The sequence below is a fragment of the Vidua chalybeata genome, chromosome 3 (genome assembly GCF_026979565.1).
Source record: "Vidua chalybeata isolate OUT-0048 chromosome 3, bVidCha1 merged haplotype, whole genome shotgun sequence".
Classification (NCBI taxonomy): Eukaryota; Metazoa; Chordata; class Aves; order Passeriformes; family Viduidae; genus Vidua; species Vidua chalybeata.
The window spans coordinates 111474226-111491311 of NC_071532.1; the positions used below are offsets into that span (position 1 = coordinate 111474226).

Below are 17086 nucleotides of genomic sequence, written 5' to 3' on the forward strand. Positions count from 1 at the left end.
CTTTTTGCCCAGTGTAATTTTACTTCATGTTTGTGGATTCATGGCTTCATGTACACGTCCTTGTACAACACTCATTTTTTGTTAATATTTCTCACTTTAATGTTCCCAGGCAGCTACACTGACAACTGCTTTAAACTTGGGGAAATTATCCCTTTGACAGTTCCAAACATTTGTATCATTGCCTGCTGCCATGTTCTGTTCTCTCAGGGTAAATATCCCCACGTGGTGCTCAGTGCTGCTTAGCCAGCAGCAGATTTGGAGATTTTTAGATTTTAGGTGAGCAATTAACTTGTCTTTTTGTTGGATGTCACACTGGTGCTGAAGTTCCTCTGCTAAGGTTTGAAGGAGATTTTTTCTTGCTGTCTGCATGAGAAATCCACCCAGTGCTCTGCTCTGCTGCCATGTCAGAACATCCTAGATGGCTCTTTAAATCTGGACTGGAGGCTTTGAATTTCAGTTTCCTTTAAGTTCATCATTTCAAGTAAAGCAGGTCCCAGACAATTCCTCCTGCTGTTTTCCAGCCAGGCTTGAACTGCCTGGTGTCCTTTGAGGCCCTGTGGTTGAGGATATTCCAGCAGATGAGACTTTCATGCATCCCCTTCTCTTTCCCCATTCTGTACTTACCAAACTCATACCAGTTCCTTTTTTTCCAGCATTCCCTTTGTCCCATCTATCCCACAATTACCTGGGAGATAGAGATGGCATATTCTTTTCCAAACCATTAGTTGGTGACCCCCAAATCAAGAGGTTACCTGTATCCTACACTGTGTCACCTGAGATCTACATTTGTCATTCACCAAAAAAAAAAAAAAAAATCTTTTTCTGTACTATTCTCAATGTTTTATTACTCTCTGTGGGAGTAAAAGCTCATTCACTGCCTGACTTTTTCCTGGCAAACCTCTAATCCAGTAATAAAAGAACCCTTGGTTTCCCACCAATCTAAACCTGGCTCTTAGATTCAAAATAATAAATATGTATATATTTATATATCAAGATATCATCTTTATGCTGCATTTTTGTCATAGTGAAAACCAGCTTGCCATTTGAATCACCTTACAAGACTCAAAATGTCTACACTTTGCCTTCCTTTACAGGATCTGATTAAAAATAAGAGGTGATGTTTTTGTCTTGATTAAATTTGTTCTAAAAATCATGCAATAATGTGTTCAAATGAAATAGTATTGCTGTGTTGCTTGATTAAGGTAAGACTAATTGTGGGCGTAATTTTCATCAAATTAATTGAAAATAATGGGTGGGGGAAGGAGGAAGGGAAGAGAAATCTGAAACAGAATTAACATTGAGCAACAGCTCTGACTAAACTGGAATTAGAGAGGAATTGGGCCATTTTTGTTGTTAATGGGCTTTGTGTGTTTTCAACATTTCTCTTTCCAGAACCTGATTTCTCTTACCTGGATGCCCTGGCTCCCTACCAGCCCTTGGCAATGAAATGTGTTTACTGTCCTATTGACACAAGACTCAACTTTATTCAGGTGTCTAAGTTACTCAAAGAAGTCCAGGTAATGAATTTTCTGTTGCCTTTTCTTACATTTCTTCACACAGCTGAAATGAAATAAATGATTTGTGAGCGAATGTTGCATTAAACAAAAATGGAGACAACACCCAGATCCTTTTCTCCATGAAGAGGACACAGCATTGAGCTCTGCATTAGGAGAGGTCTAAGAAAAAGAGGGTTCCTATAGTATCTGCTGTTCCCCCTCGACTCTTTGTGCTTTAATGGCCCATCCCATTTGTTTCTACTTAAATTTGCTTTCTGACTCATTACATTATTAAAATAATATCCAGATTTTTTTCTGGATGAGTATTTTCCTGTGTTCTGTCTTGCTGAACTCTGAAATACAAATTCTTCCAAACCTCCTAACAGTGCCTGCATCACTTTATCTCATTGTTCTGCAACCTGGCTTGTCACTACAGACTGATAGAGCTGCCACTGCCTGGCTTTGCATAAATGTCTCTTTCATGTTACTGCTGATGTCTTGTGCTGTCTCCAGGGTAGTTTGCAGAACCACTGGCTTCTCCTTTGGCTTCCTTAAACCCTGCAGTGGCAACCAGCCTGTTTATGCTGTGTTAAGACATTGCTGGAAAACTCCAGGAGTTGTTTTTGCAGCCTTGATTATTGACGGCCGAGGTTTCTGCAGCCCCCACATGTTGACACTTGGGACAGTCTCCACCACTGTTACCATTTCCTTCCAGTTTATCTGGCAAGGATGTGGGAGAAAAACCCATTTCATATTTTTATTTTTTTCTCTCCTTGTGGCAAGGATGGTATCAGAAGTGGCGACAAGGCACAAATTCCGGGTGGGTCGCCGCTGCAGGCACCTCCAGCTCCTGGAGCAGTTTCTAGCAGTGCTGATGGGAGTTCCACTCTGCTCTGTTGCAGCCCCTGCACGTGGTGTGCCCCGAGCAGTACACGCAGCCCCCTCCCACGCAGTCCCACCGCACGGACCTGATGATCGACTGCCAGCCCCCGGCCATGTCCTACCGCCGCGCCGAGGTGCTCACGCTGCCCTACAAGCGCCGCTACGAGAAGATCGAGATCATGCCCGACGTGAGTCCCTGCAGGGAACGGCCACTGGGGGGGGGTTCCTGCTCACACAGCCAAATTCCAGCTCAGCGGCCTCTGGAAAGGCGCGGAATGGCACAGTTGTTGTGTTTGGAAAAGGTCTTTAAGGTCACCGAGTTGAGCTGTCAGCCAGCGCCACCGCTGTGGTTGGCCTCGAGTGCCACTTCCAGGGGTGGGGATTCCTCCACCTCCCTTTCCATGAAGGAGTTGTTCCCAATATCCTGCCTAAACCTCCTCTGGTGCTACTCGAGCTGCCCCGGCTGCCCCCTCCTGTCAGGAGTTGTGCAGAGCCACAAGGTCCCTCCTGAGCCTCCTCTTCTCCAGGCTGAGCCCCTTTCCCAGCTCCCTCAGTTGTTCCTGGTGCTCCAGCCCCTTCCCCAGCTCTGTTCCCTTCCCTGGACACACTCCAGCCCCTCAGTGTCCTTCCTGTTGTGAAGGGCCCAGAACTGTCCTCAGGACTGAAGGTGCAGCCTCAGAACTAAAGGTATTTGTCCTTAAGATGCCTTGTGGCTGGAATTTACAGCTGACTCTCATCATTTAAAGCACATTCTGTCAACTGGAGAGCTAGGAAATACACATTTTTGAGAGATAAATTCACTCTATAAACCAATGTGAACTGAAAAGACCCCATTGGCTGGCTGAGAGAGCTGTTCAGTCTGGAGAAGAGACCTCAGAGTCCCTTCCAGGGCCTAAAGGGACTCCAGGAGAGCTGGAGAGGGACTTGGGATAAGGCATGGAGGGACAGGACACAGGGAATGGCTTCCCACTGGGAAAGGGGAGATTAGGATGGGATCTTGGGAAGGAACTCCTGGTTGGAAGGGTGGGGAGGGGCTGGGCTGGAATTCCCAGAGAAGCTGTGGCAGCCCCTGGATCCCTGGAAGTGTCCAAGGCCAGGCTGCAGCAACCTGGGATAGTGGAATGTGTCAGGTTGGAGTGGGATGAGCTTTAAGGTTCCTTCCAACCCAAACCATTCCATGATTCTGTGATTGTGAGCAAACAAAAACTGTGTTCAGGTGAGTTGTCCTTTGCAAAAAAATCCCATCTCACAAGACAAACAGTGATCTCTGCCATGAGTGAAGCAATCACCAGTGATATGAGGAAGTTTCAGGCAGAGCAGTTTGAATTAGTGCTCCAGGACCATGGAAAGGATCCAGAGAATCTAGGAGTTAGTAGCCAGGAGTTGTTTTTCTCCTTCCCCAAATTCATCTGCTGTTAGAAATACCCTTCCCATTAAGGATCAGTTTCCAGCATAGTAAAGAAGCAGTGAAAAGGTTTATTTGTATTCCAACAATTTCCATAAATGGTTAATTCCTACAGGCTGCAGGAGCCCAGCAGGTTAATGGATTGCTTGTAGCCATCTAAAATGTGGATTACTTATCCCCACAACATCTATTAATGATTTATTAACCCCATAAGTCAAATCCAAATGTACCCATATTACGAAGGGTGACCCATATTCTGACAGACATGAGCTTAAAATATTTTTTTGACAATCCAATCAGCACAAATGTGTCCTTGGATCAAAGGTGACAGTGGCTTTTTGCAGGCAGGCATTACTGCCCTTTGGAAACTGGAATATTGAGTGACTTTTCATTGGAGTGTAGAAAGAGGAAGCATCCTTTAGTTGAGCCAAATACGAAGTGCAGAACTGAGACCCACATAACAAATCCCTCAGCCAGCCTACAGCACCCACTGCCACCATTTCACACCATTTCTGTGAGGAGCCTGCCCAGCCCACTGCTTGGAGGGCTTTAGTTACAAAATATGCTTGGCTGCAGCTCCATCTTGGCATGTATATTTAATTGTTTGGGAAATTTACATATTTATTGGATCCTATTAAAGCTAAGACTGGTGAAACTTGGCTTCAATTCACCAGCATGAAACCAATCCTGAGTTCAGAGTGCAGGGAGCCAGCCTGGGGCTCACCAGTTATTCAAATCACACTGAAGCTTTGGGTTTCCACCTAAAATCTGAGGTGGAGCTGAGCCTTTTTGAGAGAGCCTGTCCCTTGTGTCAGCCTCTGAAGGGACTGGATTCCAGCTCTCCCTGCACTTCCCAAAGCTGCACTGTAGGAAATGTGGCATCACCAACCTGGGAAAAGCGAGCTGGTTTCTATTGCATTCCCTTTAACTTGGAGAGGTCCAGCAGAAATCTGGAAAAAAGGACAGAAATGGCCTTTTTTTCTCCTCCCCTAACAAATAACATCCAATTACATTCACACAGGAGTCCTAATTTCAGAGCTATCCATGCGCAGGGAGGAGGAATAGCTTGTGATTGTCCATATCCAGGGATTCTTCAGGCTGATTGTTCAGCCTGAGAAGGCTCTGGAGTGACCTTTCAGCACCTGAAAGGGGACTCCAGGAAAGCTGGAGAGGGACTTTGGACAAGGGGTGGAGTGCCAGGACAAGGGGGAATGGTTTTCCATTGCCACAGGGCAGGTTAGATGGGATACTGGGGACAAATTCTTCCCTGTGAGGGTAGGGAAGCCCTGGGATAGAATTCCCAGAGAAGCTGTGGCTGCCCCTGGATTCCTGGAAGTGTCCAAGGCCAGGGTGGATGGGGCTTGGAGTAACCTGTATAGTGGAAGGTGTCCCTGCCTGTGGCAGGGGTGGCACTGGATGAGATTTAAGGTTCCTCCCAACCCAAACCATTCTGGGATTTCCCTGGTTCCAGAGCTTTGCTCTTCACAACTCGTTGCAAAAGCTGCTTGGTCTGTTGTGAGGCTCCTGAAAAGACTCCTGAAAGCAAGGCTGTGCTTCAGGCCTCTTAACAGGATGCCATTCCCCAGCTCCAAGATATGCAAATCATCCTCCAAAAGAGAATCTTGCTCCTTCTTTTTAAGGGAACTGCATGGGCCTGGTAAAAAATGGATGCAGCTTCCCCTTCTGCTGAGTGGGTTGTGCAAGACAGATTTCAGACATGATGGATGGGGCTCCCTGGTGTGGGAGTATTTGCTGCTTAATGTTCCCTTTTCAGTAGTTTAGGGTTCCTGAATATAGGAATTTCTGTACTGCAAGGAAAGGGCATTTGTTTAATATAGGCTCCCACCAGCCCTGGGGTTTTGTGCAGGCTCAAGTGGCAGTTGAAAAGGACATTTTATAGCTCCTAGAAACCTTACAATGGCTTGTTATTTGTCAAAACCATGTTAGCCTGAAATGGAATGATGAAATCCACCCTGGAAAAGCCAGTAATTGCTAGATCTGCTGCAGGGCTGGGATTTGTGTGTGAAGTAAACCTGAAAGTCTCATGAAAGAATGGCTGCTGCAATGAAGTCCTGATCAGGGCCCCCTCCTGACATCCCCAGTCCCTTTCCCAGTTCAAAGTTCTGCCTGGATTCTTACAGCTTTTGAAAACCAAAGGGTTGGCTCAGCGTGGCTCCACTCAGTGCAGGCTGATGCTGTGGCAGAGTGAAATTTCCTTCCCAAAACTTGCAGTGATTCAGATCCTGGCCTGTCAGACTAATGGAAATTTACTTTTACTGCTGGACCCTGTCTATATTTCAATCACTTCACCGAGGAGCAAAGGCAGGTCAGGCAGGCCTGTTGTATGATAATGAGATTTACACTCACAGCAGCCTTTGTTTGGAGAGAGTTTTTAACAGTCCCAAGGCATCAGGCTGGAATGGCTCTTCCAGAGATTGTGCAAACCTTTACACTTTAAATGATTTCTTCTCAGCACCTGCCTTTCACTTAAAAAAAAAAAAAAAAGTTATAAAAAAGACTGCTTCCTGGAAATTGGTTAAGCATTGTCTGCTCACAGGAGAAAGATGGGAAAATGGAAAACACCTTCTGGAGCAAACAGATAAAATTAAACAGTAGTGTCTGAGCAAATAAAGTGCCTCCAGTTTAATTACAGCTGAACAATGGTGCGGATCACTCAGTGCCGGCAGCTGACACTTCACTGAGGCCTCTGTGCTTTTCAAATACTCAATTTTGTGTTCTTCAGGACACAGCCCAGTCAGGAGAGTGTCAGTGTACAAGGCACAGCCTGACACCAAGTGAAATTATCAGAAAATACTGCGGAGAAGCATTAGGAAAACAGCCATTATAATGATGGAGGTTTCATCTTGGCTCCTTTTCCTTGCTTTTACCTGACCTTTCCAACTTCCTTCTGTGTTTCAGGGACTAAGGAGTTTTGAATTCTGTCCTTCTTCCCACCCTCAGCCCATTTTGGTGACCCCACATTATCCAGTCTCTGACCTCTGTGTTCCTTTTTCCCTGACTATTCCCCCTGAGTTCAGTGTGCTGTAGCCCCACAAGAAGTAAATGAAATACAACCTCTTTAAATGAAATACAACCTGTTTAAGTGAAATACAACCTGTTTAAGTGAAATACAACCTGTTTGCTTCTGCTGCTCAGCCCTGCCCCAGCTCCCAGCTCACTGCAGAATTGCCTGGAGTCTCTCTCCAAGATGGACTTGACCTTTCGACATTCCATCAAAACTGTTCTCTCCCAGCTTTTGCCAACTTTCCTCACACAAAGGCAGAACCAGTGCTGATAAACCCCCCTGATTTACATCAGCAGAGCTCAGTGCAGCCTTTATTTTCTCCTTAGAAATATCTCCCACCTCACTCTCCTGGTCCCTTCTCTCCTGGCCATTCAGCCTGAGAGAGTTCTCCTCCCTCCTCCTCTCTTTTTTGTGCTTGGAATGTCTTATCCTTCATTTCCTTTGCTTTTTTTTTTTTTTTTTTTTTTTTTTTTTTTTTTTGTTGTTGCTATGCCTTTTCTGTGGTTGGTCTTACCCACAGGTTGTCCTGTTTAGTCAGGTGGAAGTCAGATCTGAGTTTCTGCTTCCAGCCTGCCCTTGCCTGCCTGTATTAATGTCTAGGTTTGTTTTTACTTTCATTTTTGATGGCTGGCTGTAAGATAACACTTTTCTAGCCAGGCACTCAGCTCTCTCTTCCCAGTCAGCTTCAACAACAACATCCCATCCCGACTTGACATTCTGACCCATAAAATGGTTACTATATTTTGAATATTTTGATTTATGCAGTTTTTATGTCTTTCAAATTACTCATCTCTTGCATCTGCAAGCTTTACTGCCTTTACTTTGAAGATATTTCATGTCCTTGCTTCCCCTACCTGTCATTTTTCATTCAAATCCAAGCCTAATTTCTGTTTCTGCTGGTTCTGTTTTCCACCATCCTTTTTTAAGTTCCTCAAACAACTGCCTGTTCCCAAGCTCCCGGGGAAGAGCTTCATTAAACAGCCATAAATCTCCTTCATTACACTCCTTAAATACTCCTTAAACTGCTTTTTTGGCACATGATTGGCAAAAAACAGTGGTTAGAGTTAGTGCTGAGTGGTTTGTGTGAGTTCTGGTGCTTGGTATCCCACCCAGGATTATTCCCTGGTGGTTGGCTGGTGTCTTTCTGGTTTGGGGACAAGATTTTGGGGACAAGGGTTTGGGGACAAGGTTCCTCCTGCTGATCTGGAGCCCTGGTCCAGTAGCTGCACGTGGAACATGCCCATTGAAAAGAAGAGCTTTAATTAATTGCTCAAAACTGCAGACTGTGCCTCGTGCTTTTTTATTTCTTCACTGGATGCTGGCTCTGTGGAAGCCCAAAGCCAAGATCTGGGCTTTTGCAAGTGATAATAGCAAAATCTGTAGGTATTCATGGTATGATTCTTTGTCCACTGAAGTTAATGAGACTTTAAAGTCTGCTCCACAGAGAGCTGTGGGAGACCCCCAGCGAGTGACAGCTCTATGAAGTTGGGGTTAACTCAGCAGCTGAATTAAAACCCTTGGACTGTGTCAAATGTGAGGCTGAAAGCCCAAAAAGACCTGACTCAGATCACCCACTAATGATTCCACAGATGCCCTTCATTTCTGGGCTGTTCTCTGGTGGAAAAGCCTTTGTTCCTTTAGGTCTCAGTAGCAAAATTCCCCAATTTCCATCCTGCCTGCAGAGTGCCTGTGCCTTGTTCCCTGTGCCTGCTGGTCACAAATCCACAGGCACATTTCAATTCCCCTTTCACCCCATGTGTTTGACCCCACATTTTTTTGTCCCTCTGAAGGATCTGACAGTTGCAGAATTCCTGCTCTTGGCCCCTGGTTTAGCAGGGGCTGTAAAACCAAGGCTGGATCTGTTGGAGACTCCTCCTGTGTCTGGTTACAAGGGCCTGGCCATCAGAGCTCCTGGTACTTCAAGAATTAATTAATTAGTAACTAAATTACTTTAAAAATTAAGGCATAAGAGAGGCAAGGAAGTAAGAGGTGAGGGAAATTATCCTTCTCTCCTGACACCACCATCCAAATCTAAGTGACATGGCAAAGACCATGGTTTTAATTCTGCATTCACTACTGACTCTACAGATGCTCCCTGCTTGTGAAAAGGCTGCTGCGCAGCCTAGAAACAATTTTTGTCTTAGTAAAGATGCTTTCCTGCACCCAGAAACTGGATTTGGTGTGTGTGAGGAGCAGGGGACTGGGGGGATGGAGGATGAGGCAGGTTCTCCATTCAGGTTTTGCTGAGGAGTAGTTACTATAAAAACCTCTGCAGGTGTGATCTCCAGGGCTTTCTCTGAACTCAGGCAGATCTTAAAATCCTTGGGCTTCTCTAATAATTGGCAGGGGGTATTTTTTTGTCCCATACAAATTCCATCCTATTTAGGGGCTGGGATCTGGGTGGGAATTGCTTCATACCCAGCAAGCTCCAAGGCTGTATTCCATCATTCCCACCTAGAAATGGAAGTGCCCTCAGGGCTTACGTGGCGAGAACCCAGCTGCAGTTACCAACAGCGTTTATAATGTGCCTCCAAAAAAATGTAAGATTTCAAATTGCAGAGACTTTTGCCCCTGCTGTTCCCAATAGATGTTGTTCAAGCCCCCACTGTCTCTGATGGCCAGAAACATCCTAATTTCCAGCCTACACATATTCACTGCTGGCCTGCACACATTTATTCCTAACACCATGTTTGAGCATAAATACATTTTCCCTTTTGTTGGTATTTTCCGTGTGGTGTTTATGTAGAATAATCAAATTCTCCCTTTGGCTTTCTTTTTTGCCAGGCTAAACTAGCCAAGATATTAAGTTTCCCCTTACAAGACAGCTCCTCCTGCCCTATTCTACCCTTCAGAATCTCTTACTTGAACTGAAATTACCCATAATTTACAAGTAGTTCAGATGAAATCTTGCCAGGCCCAATGTAAAGAGTGATAGCTCATCTCAGAGAGAATTACCTGATACTTTCTGGGCTCACATTTAGCTTCTTCATGGCCATGTCACATTTGTGACTCTCCTGGGATGGACTAATAAACCTGAACCCTTCACCTCTGTCCTTTGCAGAAGCTGCCAGCTGCAGAAATTCTCAATATTAGCCCCATCCTTGGCCTTCATTTTGTGCTATTGAATTTCATCTTGATTTTCTCACTCCAATTCTCAGTCTTTGAGTTTTTCCTCTCTCATAGCCTGGTCCTGTTTTCTGTTTAAGGTGCTCTACAAGCTTCAGAGGGACCTTTCTGAACACTCCTCCTCATTCTGTCCTCAGGTCATCAATGAAAACTGGGAGTAGGCTCAAGAATGACCCTTCGGGAATTGTAGCAGTAGCCCAGGAGTTGCTTGGGAATCTTTTCCTTTAACCAGTGCTTTCCCCACCTCAGGACTGCCAGAGAAATCCACAGTCTGGGATTTCCCATCTGCTTCTCTGGTTTGATCCCACCTCTAATGCTGAGATCCCACATTTATGCAGTTTGAAAATCTGGAAAACACATTTAATGATGTCAAAACCCAGCAGGGCCCCTTTCTAAACACACATGCTGTAATCTAATGTACACATCAGTGATTTCAGATCCTACAGTTTCAGGGGATTTTGACTGCTGGTCACTTTGCTGTGCTCCTGCTTGTTCTCCATATCCAGCTCACCTCACTCAGCCCAAACTTCGCCTCTCCCTGCTGGGTCAGCCTTCCTGCACCCTCTCCAGTGTAAACCAGAGGTGAAAAGGGAAAAGGGAGGAGTTTGGGGAGGTGTCCCAAAAATCTCAGATGAAAGTACTGGAACTGGGATGTTAAAATATTGTTGTACATCCAGCATGTCTGTCCCTGGGAGAATCCTCCAGAGGACCAAGGTGTGCTGAAAGTATGGTCCTGCCCTGATTTTATTTACTGATTTTTCAGCCTCATTTGATTTTTACTGTGAAGTTTCGGGTCCCATCCTCAGGGGTTGTTCAGCCCCTCATTGCCAACAAGAGGATTTTTGGCTGGTGACTGAAGACAGCTTAAACCTGGGGAGTGGTGTCCCCATTGAAGTCTTCAGGAGAGTTTTAAGAGTGACTTAACCCACATTTTTCTTTATCAACATCTGTAATTTGGCCAACAGAAGTGTTTGTGCTCACAGAGTATGTGTCAAATCTTCTTTGGGGTGGAAAATGCAACCCTACAGGAAAGACTTAATGGTAAAAATATCTTTCCTTTGGTTTAGCGTGGGCAGACAGCTCTGATCACAGGAGGAGAACATCCCAAGCTAAAAACTGAAATACTGCACACATCCCCCCCAAATTTATCCTCAGGCAGTCCAAGTGCTCATCCATGGGCAGGGGACTAAATAATGTGGTGTTAGATCTCAGTGTCCCTGCTTTGGTGGCTTTCCTGGTGCCAGCATGTGACACTGGGCTCGGGATAATGACTGGAAGGAAGACTCATTTATTCCTGCGTGGTGGGGGGCTTTTCAATCTCACACACAAAGGCACAACAAGAGCCAGCCACTGCAAGTTGGACAAATTCAACCTTGAAATGAGACACGGCTTCCTGGCTGCCAGGAGAATTAAAGTTTGAAACCACTTGTGAGGGGAAACAGTGGAGTTGCCATAGCTTGGAGTTCAGACAAGACTTGCTGCCTCTGTGAAAAAAGGTTTCTTTAATCCAAGGTTTTGGAGGAGTTCTGTGATTTGTGTGTGCAGGAGGTCAGTTGAAAGGAGAGGAGCAGTGCTGCCTGGCCTTGGTGGGTGAATTACTGGATGTGATTAAATGACCTTTTTGGTTTGGGTCACTGAGTTTCTATAATAAAAGAATTGGCTGCCACATGGAGAGGGCTGTGAGCTGGGGAGGAAATCAAAATGAATGCCTGTCCTCCTGTCCTTCTGACTGTAAATAATCCAAGTCTTGCTATTTAGCCTGTTTAAAACCTGCAGAAATGTTAATAGCGAAATACTTCAGTGGCAGGAGAAGACTTTGGTTCCAAGCCACTCCCAGTTCTTAAAGAACCTTTCTCTTCACAGGATTTGTCATTTTGCTCTCCATCAGAGCCCGTTTTGTATCGATCCTCCTCTGGAAGGTGGTTGGAATGGAAAGTGCCTTCGACCACTGGGAAGGCAGCAGAGCTCACTGCTGCAAGTGCTGCTGTGTTTAGATCCCAGGAGAAATCTGAAGCAATGATTGTCACTATATTTTCATTCTCTTTGCCTTCAACAGCAAACCATAAAGGCTGCATTCAAATTGCTTGCTTTAAAGATCTTGAACAGAGTCCCAGAGTAACAGTGAGCTGAATTGCTCCATCAAGTTTGGATTTCTAGGATTTATCACTGAATACAGACAGAATTTAGGGATTTTTAATGGAGCCTGTGTTTTTCCAGCACACCAACTGCTTTATTCTAAAGAGCTACTCTAAAAATGTTCCTGCATCTTTAACAGTGGCAAGTGAGATTTTCAGAACTGGTTAAAAGAACTTTGCCACCATCAAAGCCAACAGAAAAACCCTCTCAGTGCTTTCATGGCAAAAGGATTGGGCATCCTGGCACCTTGAATTCTCTTGGAGGGGAAAAAAGGAATCATTTCCTCCATTCATGAGCACTGTTTTTTGCAGAATTCCTTTGGAAAAGTGGCTGGAAGTGGTACTTCCCAGCTGGCCAACTTCCACTGGTCTCAGCAGGTGCAGCACTGCCCACCCCAGGCACTGCCAGCAGTGTTAGATCCAAACTCCAAGCCAAGACTAAATTTTATGTCTTTCAGGGAAGAATTATATAAAAGGCAGTGGAAAGGGTTTTGTGCAGCATTGTTGGAATAATATCAAACTAATCAACAGTGGGTTGATTGAAAACATTGGGATTCTAAGGACAAACACTTCTTATTTCAGATATTCTGCAGTCAGGAACTGAAAGGAAACTCACTTTGATTTTGCATTGTCCATCAGCATAACAAACATAATAATGCTGGATTAGACCATGAGTTTTACTAACTAAAATGATTAATGAAGCAATTGTCTTTTCACACAAGGGTTCTCTGTGTTTATTATGGTTTTTGAGATCAGCCCTGGTTCCTGCAAACCTCGTGCTGCTCTGCCCATGGTGTGAAATCCTTAATTTTGGGAGCTGGAAGGGGCTGGGCAGGTCCGAGGACCTCTCAGTCTATCAGTGGCTTTGTGTTTACAGTTCATTAGCCCATGTTTAAAAATACCACACTGCCAATTTATCTCACAGCTGGGTTCATGCATGTTTTGAGCTGATCACTTGCTGAACAAAATCTCCTTTTGCTTCAGCTTGCAGATTCCCTCGTGCCCTTGGAGATCAAGCCTGGTATTTCCTTGGCAACAGTTTCTGCTGTGCTGCATACTAAGGACAACAAGCACGTGCTGCAGGTACAGTCTAATGGGAAAGGGAGAAAAATATCCTTACTCTGGCTATCCCTGCCATCCAGGAGCCCAGCAACCCCTCCTGCAGCTCCTTCCCACCGGGGCAGAGCCCCTGGCAGAGGCTTTGCCCTGGCATGTGCAGGGGAGGAATTACACCTGGAGCAGGGAGCGGGATGCAAATAAATCTCTCTGTCCTCTTTTCCTTGGCCATGTGCCTGGCTGAGATGAATGGGGAAGTGAGATAATTCCTGAAGAGAGGCTGCAGATCACCCTGCTGTCTTCCACAGTCAGGAACAGCATCAGTCAACCTCTCAGGACCAAGGGTTAGAGGGGAGAGACGACCTGGGACATCAGACTTGGGAAGGGACCATCTGTCTTCGGTTTCCCTGGATGCTATACATCTCTACTCTCCCTTCCTGCCACCCCTTTCAGGCTGGCACTGGAATTCCTGGCATGAGTGCTCTGCAGGAGGAGGTGATGCCCAGGGGCCTCACTGAACAACCCTTCCCACACTGGGCAGCAGAGCTGGCTGGGCCCAGGACACTTGGGAAGAGAGCCCAGTGTGGAAATGTCAGGGACGTGAAGGTTGGTGAGGATTTCTGTCAGAGCACAGCAGACAGGCTGCCCTCCTCTTCCCAAGCTGCTTCCCTGGAAACGCTGAGCAGTGCTGGAAACATTGAAGTGCTGCAGTGGAATTGGTCTGAGCCTGCTGTTGTTCATTTACTCCCTTCTCCACTCATTCCTGCTGCCAAATAAACTTAGACCTGGGCTTAAAATGCCAGAGTCCTCATAAATGGCTGGAGCTGAGCCATGTTCTCATTCCCTGAGTAGTTGCTCGCTCTGAATTTGCCTGTTTCCCAACCTGTTGCATCCTTTAGAGTGGGATTTTTTTTTTCCTTCTCATCCATCAGCTCCCTCCAAAACCTCCCCAACCTCCTGCTAGCAAGAAGAGGAAGCGAGTGAGTGATGACGTGCCCGAGTGCAAATCTTTGAAGCCGCTGCTGAGTGGCTCCATCCCCATGGACCAGTTTGTGCAGACTCTGGAGAAGGTGAGGAGTCTTCGGTGGCAGGTGGGATTCCAGCAGATTTCTGCACATCTCAGATGTGCTGCTTTGGTAGCAGAGAGAGGGGAAATCATTATAGTGTAGCTTGAAGTGGAGAAAGGCCAGTGAGTTGCAAAGTGCTCCAGGGTGTCCCTGCACTTCAGAATAGAGGGGGTTGTTCCCTGTGGAGGAACAACTTGTCCTGCTATGCAGAGTTCATGCCAGTGATCTCCTCCTGTTTCCCGTGGAAGCAGAGCTTTTGGGTGAGTGATTTGCCTCACAGAACTTTTGGATTCAGCAGCTGAAGGAGTCTCAAAAGCATTCAAATTTCCACAAGACTTGTAAGAAGGTGACCAAGTGAAGAACAGATCCTGGAAATGTCTCCACTGGTAGAGGAGCCTCCTGAGGAAGCTGCACAAATTTGGTTGCTGCTCTGTGGAGTCTTGTTCTCACCTGCAGGAAATAAAGGATTGCAGACCTCCAATGCCTAAGGGGGCTCCAGAAGAGCTGGAAAGTCACCTGGGACAAGGGATGGAGGGACAGGACAGAGAGAATAGCTTCCCACAGACAGAGGGCAGAGTTAGATGGAATATTGGGAAGGAATTCTTCCCTGGCAGTGTCCCAGGCCAGGCTGGACAGGGCTTGGGGCAACCCGGGATAGTGGAAGGTGTCCCTGCCATGTCAGGGGGTGGCACTGGGTGAGATTTAAGGTCCCTTCCCAGCCAAACCAATCTGTGATTCCATGAAATTCCCCCTCGCCCCTGGTCTCTTTCTCCCAGTTTTCCTGAGCTGTGCTGATTTCCCTCTCTCTCCCTCTCCCACCCCAAATCCAGCATGGCTTCAGCGACGTGAAGGTGGAGGACACGGCCAAGGGCCACATTGTGCTGCTGCAGGAGGCAGAGACCCTGATCCAGCTGGAGGAGGACTCCACCCACATCATCTGTGACAATGACGAGCCCCTGAGGGTCAAACTGCGGGACCTGGTGCTCAAATTCCTGCAGAAATTTTAGCTCATGGACATCAGGAGGCTCTGCAAGGAGAGAGCCTGGAGCAGAGCCTCCAAGCAGAACTTGGAGCTGTCCAAGGAGAGAGAGGGAGAGAATTCTGTGATTCAGAGAGACCAGAAACCACCTTCCCCTTCATGGAGGAGCAAGGGAGTATTTTTAATATCTATTTTTTAAATCTTATTTTTAACCTGTTTTGGAATACTTTGGAGGAGATTCCTGTTGTGTAAAGTTGGGAGCTGGGAATCTTACAGGAGATAGGAGCTGCAGAGTAAATAACTGGAGTGGTTTTTTACAACATCAGGGTGAACTGCTGCTCCCCTGTGTCCCTCAGCAGAGCCCAGTCCTTCACCTGACAGAACTCTAGGAATATTGAAACAATGGCCTTTTTCCTCCCACTGCTTCTTCCCAGTCCCCAGATCCCATTCCCTGCCTCTCCTCCCTGTGTGTTGCTCACGTGTCCTTCACTGGCACGAGGAGGGGAGAGCTGGTGAGGCAAAGATTGTACAAATAAAAATGGAAAAAGGGGATCTGGTGGACATGGAGAACAGTGGGAAGAGTCTGGCCATTCCCTGCACAAGCAGAGGCACTTTGGAAAAGCTTTATCCTCTAGGAATTCAAGTGTTGATTGATGCTGCAGCCTCACCTGTTACATCCAGATCTGTCCATGGAGCTCCAGGCCCTTCACTAAAGCTGGTTCCTCCGGGGTTCCTCCATCAGCAGTGGAGGAAACACCTCAGGAAGACACTTAGGGAAGTCCATAAAGTAGGAAAATTCCTAATGCTCGTAAAAAACCTTTCGAGATTTAAGTGCCTCTTGTTTCTACCTTCCAAAAACTTGTCCTTGCAGCCCCCCATTCAAATCCTGGATGGAATTCTGAGTCGTTTATCCAAAGCCATCAGTACTGCAGACCTGGGGAGGCTTTTCCCTCCCCAATCACATATCTGGGGCCTCACCTCAGTCAGTAGTATTGCTTTTAAAGGCGACCCATTTCTCAGATTTACCGCTGTTCATTTTTTATTGGATTGTTTTGTATTTATTTGGTGTTAAAAAATAAAAAGCAGAGTGAGACTGCCCAGGAGGGAGCACATCCTGTGGTTTATAAAAGCCTCTCCATGCCCATTCCACATCCTTGTCCTGACACCTTTGGGAAATAAAGCTGCTCCTCCAGTTCATCCCTTTGGGGAGATGCAGGCAGTGGAAGCAGCTCTGTAATAAAATCTCTTTGCCACTGCAGTGTCCACATCCCATTTCATTCCCATGAAGGATTTCTGCTGGGTTGGGTGTGCAGATCCCAGCACCCACACCTTTATTCTGTGCGTGCCGTGGGTGTGTGAGGAGTGGTGTCATCAACGGGAAAAACTTGGGGCAGTGGAATTAAATCCTCATCAGGGTTTGCAGGTTTGCTGCAAAATCACTTGTAAAAGTAGAGTACAAAAACTGGGATAATTTCACTTTAATAAACTCCAAAGGGATTTTTCCTAACCCAGAGAGGCCGTGGGATAAACTTCTTTTTCTGCTGGTTACCTCAGCTCCCACTGCTCCGGTGCCTTCCTTTTCACATTTCCAAGGCTTTCCCACCCTCCTCAGGGGGATAAAGTAAAATTTAAAAGCTTTCACATTTTTCTTCCTGTCATTTTGAGCAGGAAAGCTTCTCATTGTTCAATCAGTCCAGCAGCTGAGAGTGGATTGTTTTGTTATATTCAGGTTGTGCGTGCTGGAAAAACAAACATGCTGGGAGGGGAATTCTATAATGAGAAACCCTAATTAAACTGGAAAAAGAAGTGCTTGTTCCTTCTGTATAGAGAGAGAAAAACAAACAGCATTTCTTCAGGGCTGGGTTGGTCCTGCAGAGGGAACTGTGGCAGCCCAGGGAGCTGCCAGGGGAAGAGT

The 17086-nt window shown here is 46.2% G+C and overlaps 1 protein-coding gene across 2 annotated transcripts in view; it reads left to right on the plus strand.

Annotated features, from left to right (window-relative positions):
* INTS9 (integrator complex subunit 9) overlaps window positions 1-16281 on the plus strand; it is a 59929-nt gene extending 43648 nt beyond the window's left edge. Inside the window, exons 13-17 of one of the 2 annotated variants that reach the window (XM_053938694.1) lie at window positions 1393-1517; window positions 2399-2566; window positions 13054-13152; window positions 14058-14195; window positions 15023-16281. In XM_053938694.1, coding sequence (XP_053794669.1) covers window positions 1393-1517; window positions 2399-2566; window positions 13054-13152; window positions 14058-14195; window positions 15023-15199 — 707 coding nt within the window. In that variant the 3' untranslated portion in view covers window positions 15200-16281. The remainder of the gene's footprint in view (window positions 1-1392; window positions 1518-2398; window positions 2567-13053; window positions 13153-14057; window positions 14196-15022) is intronic. The other variant, XM_053938695.1, reaches the window with a different exon arrangement.
* Window positions 16282-17086: the final 805 nt, after the last annotated feature.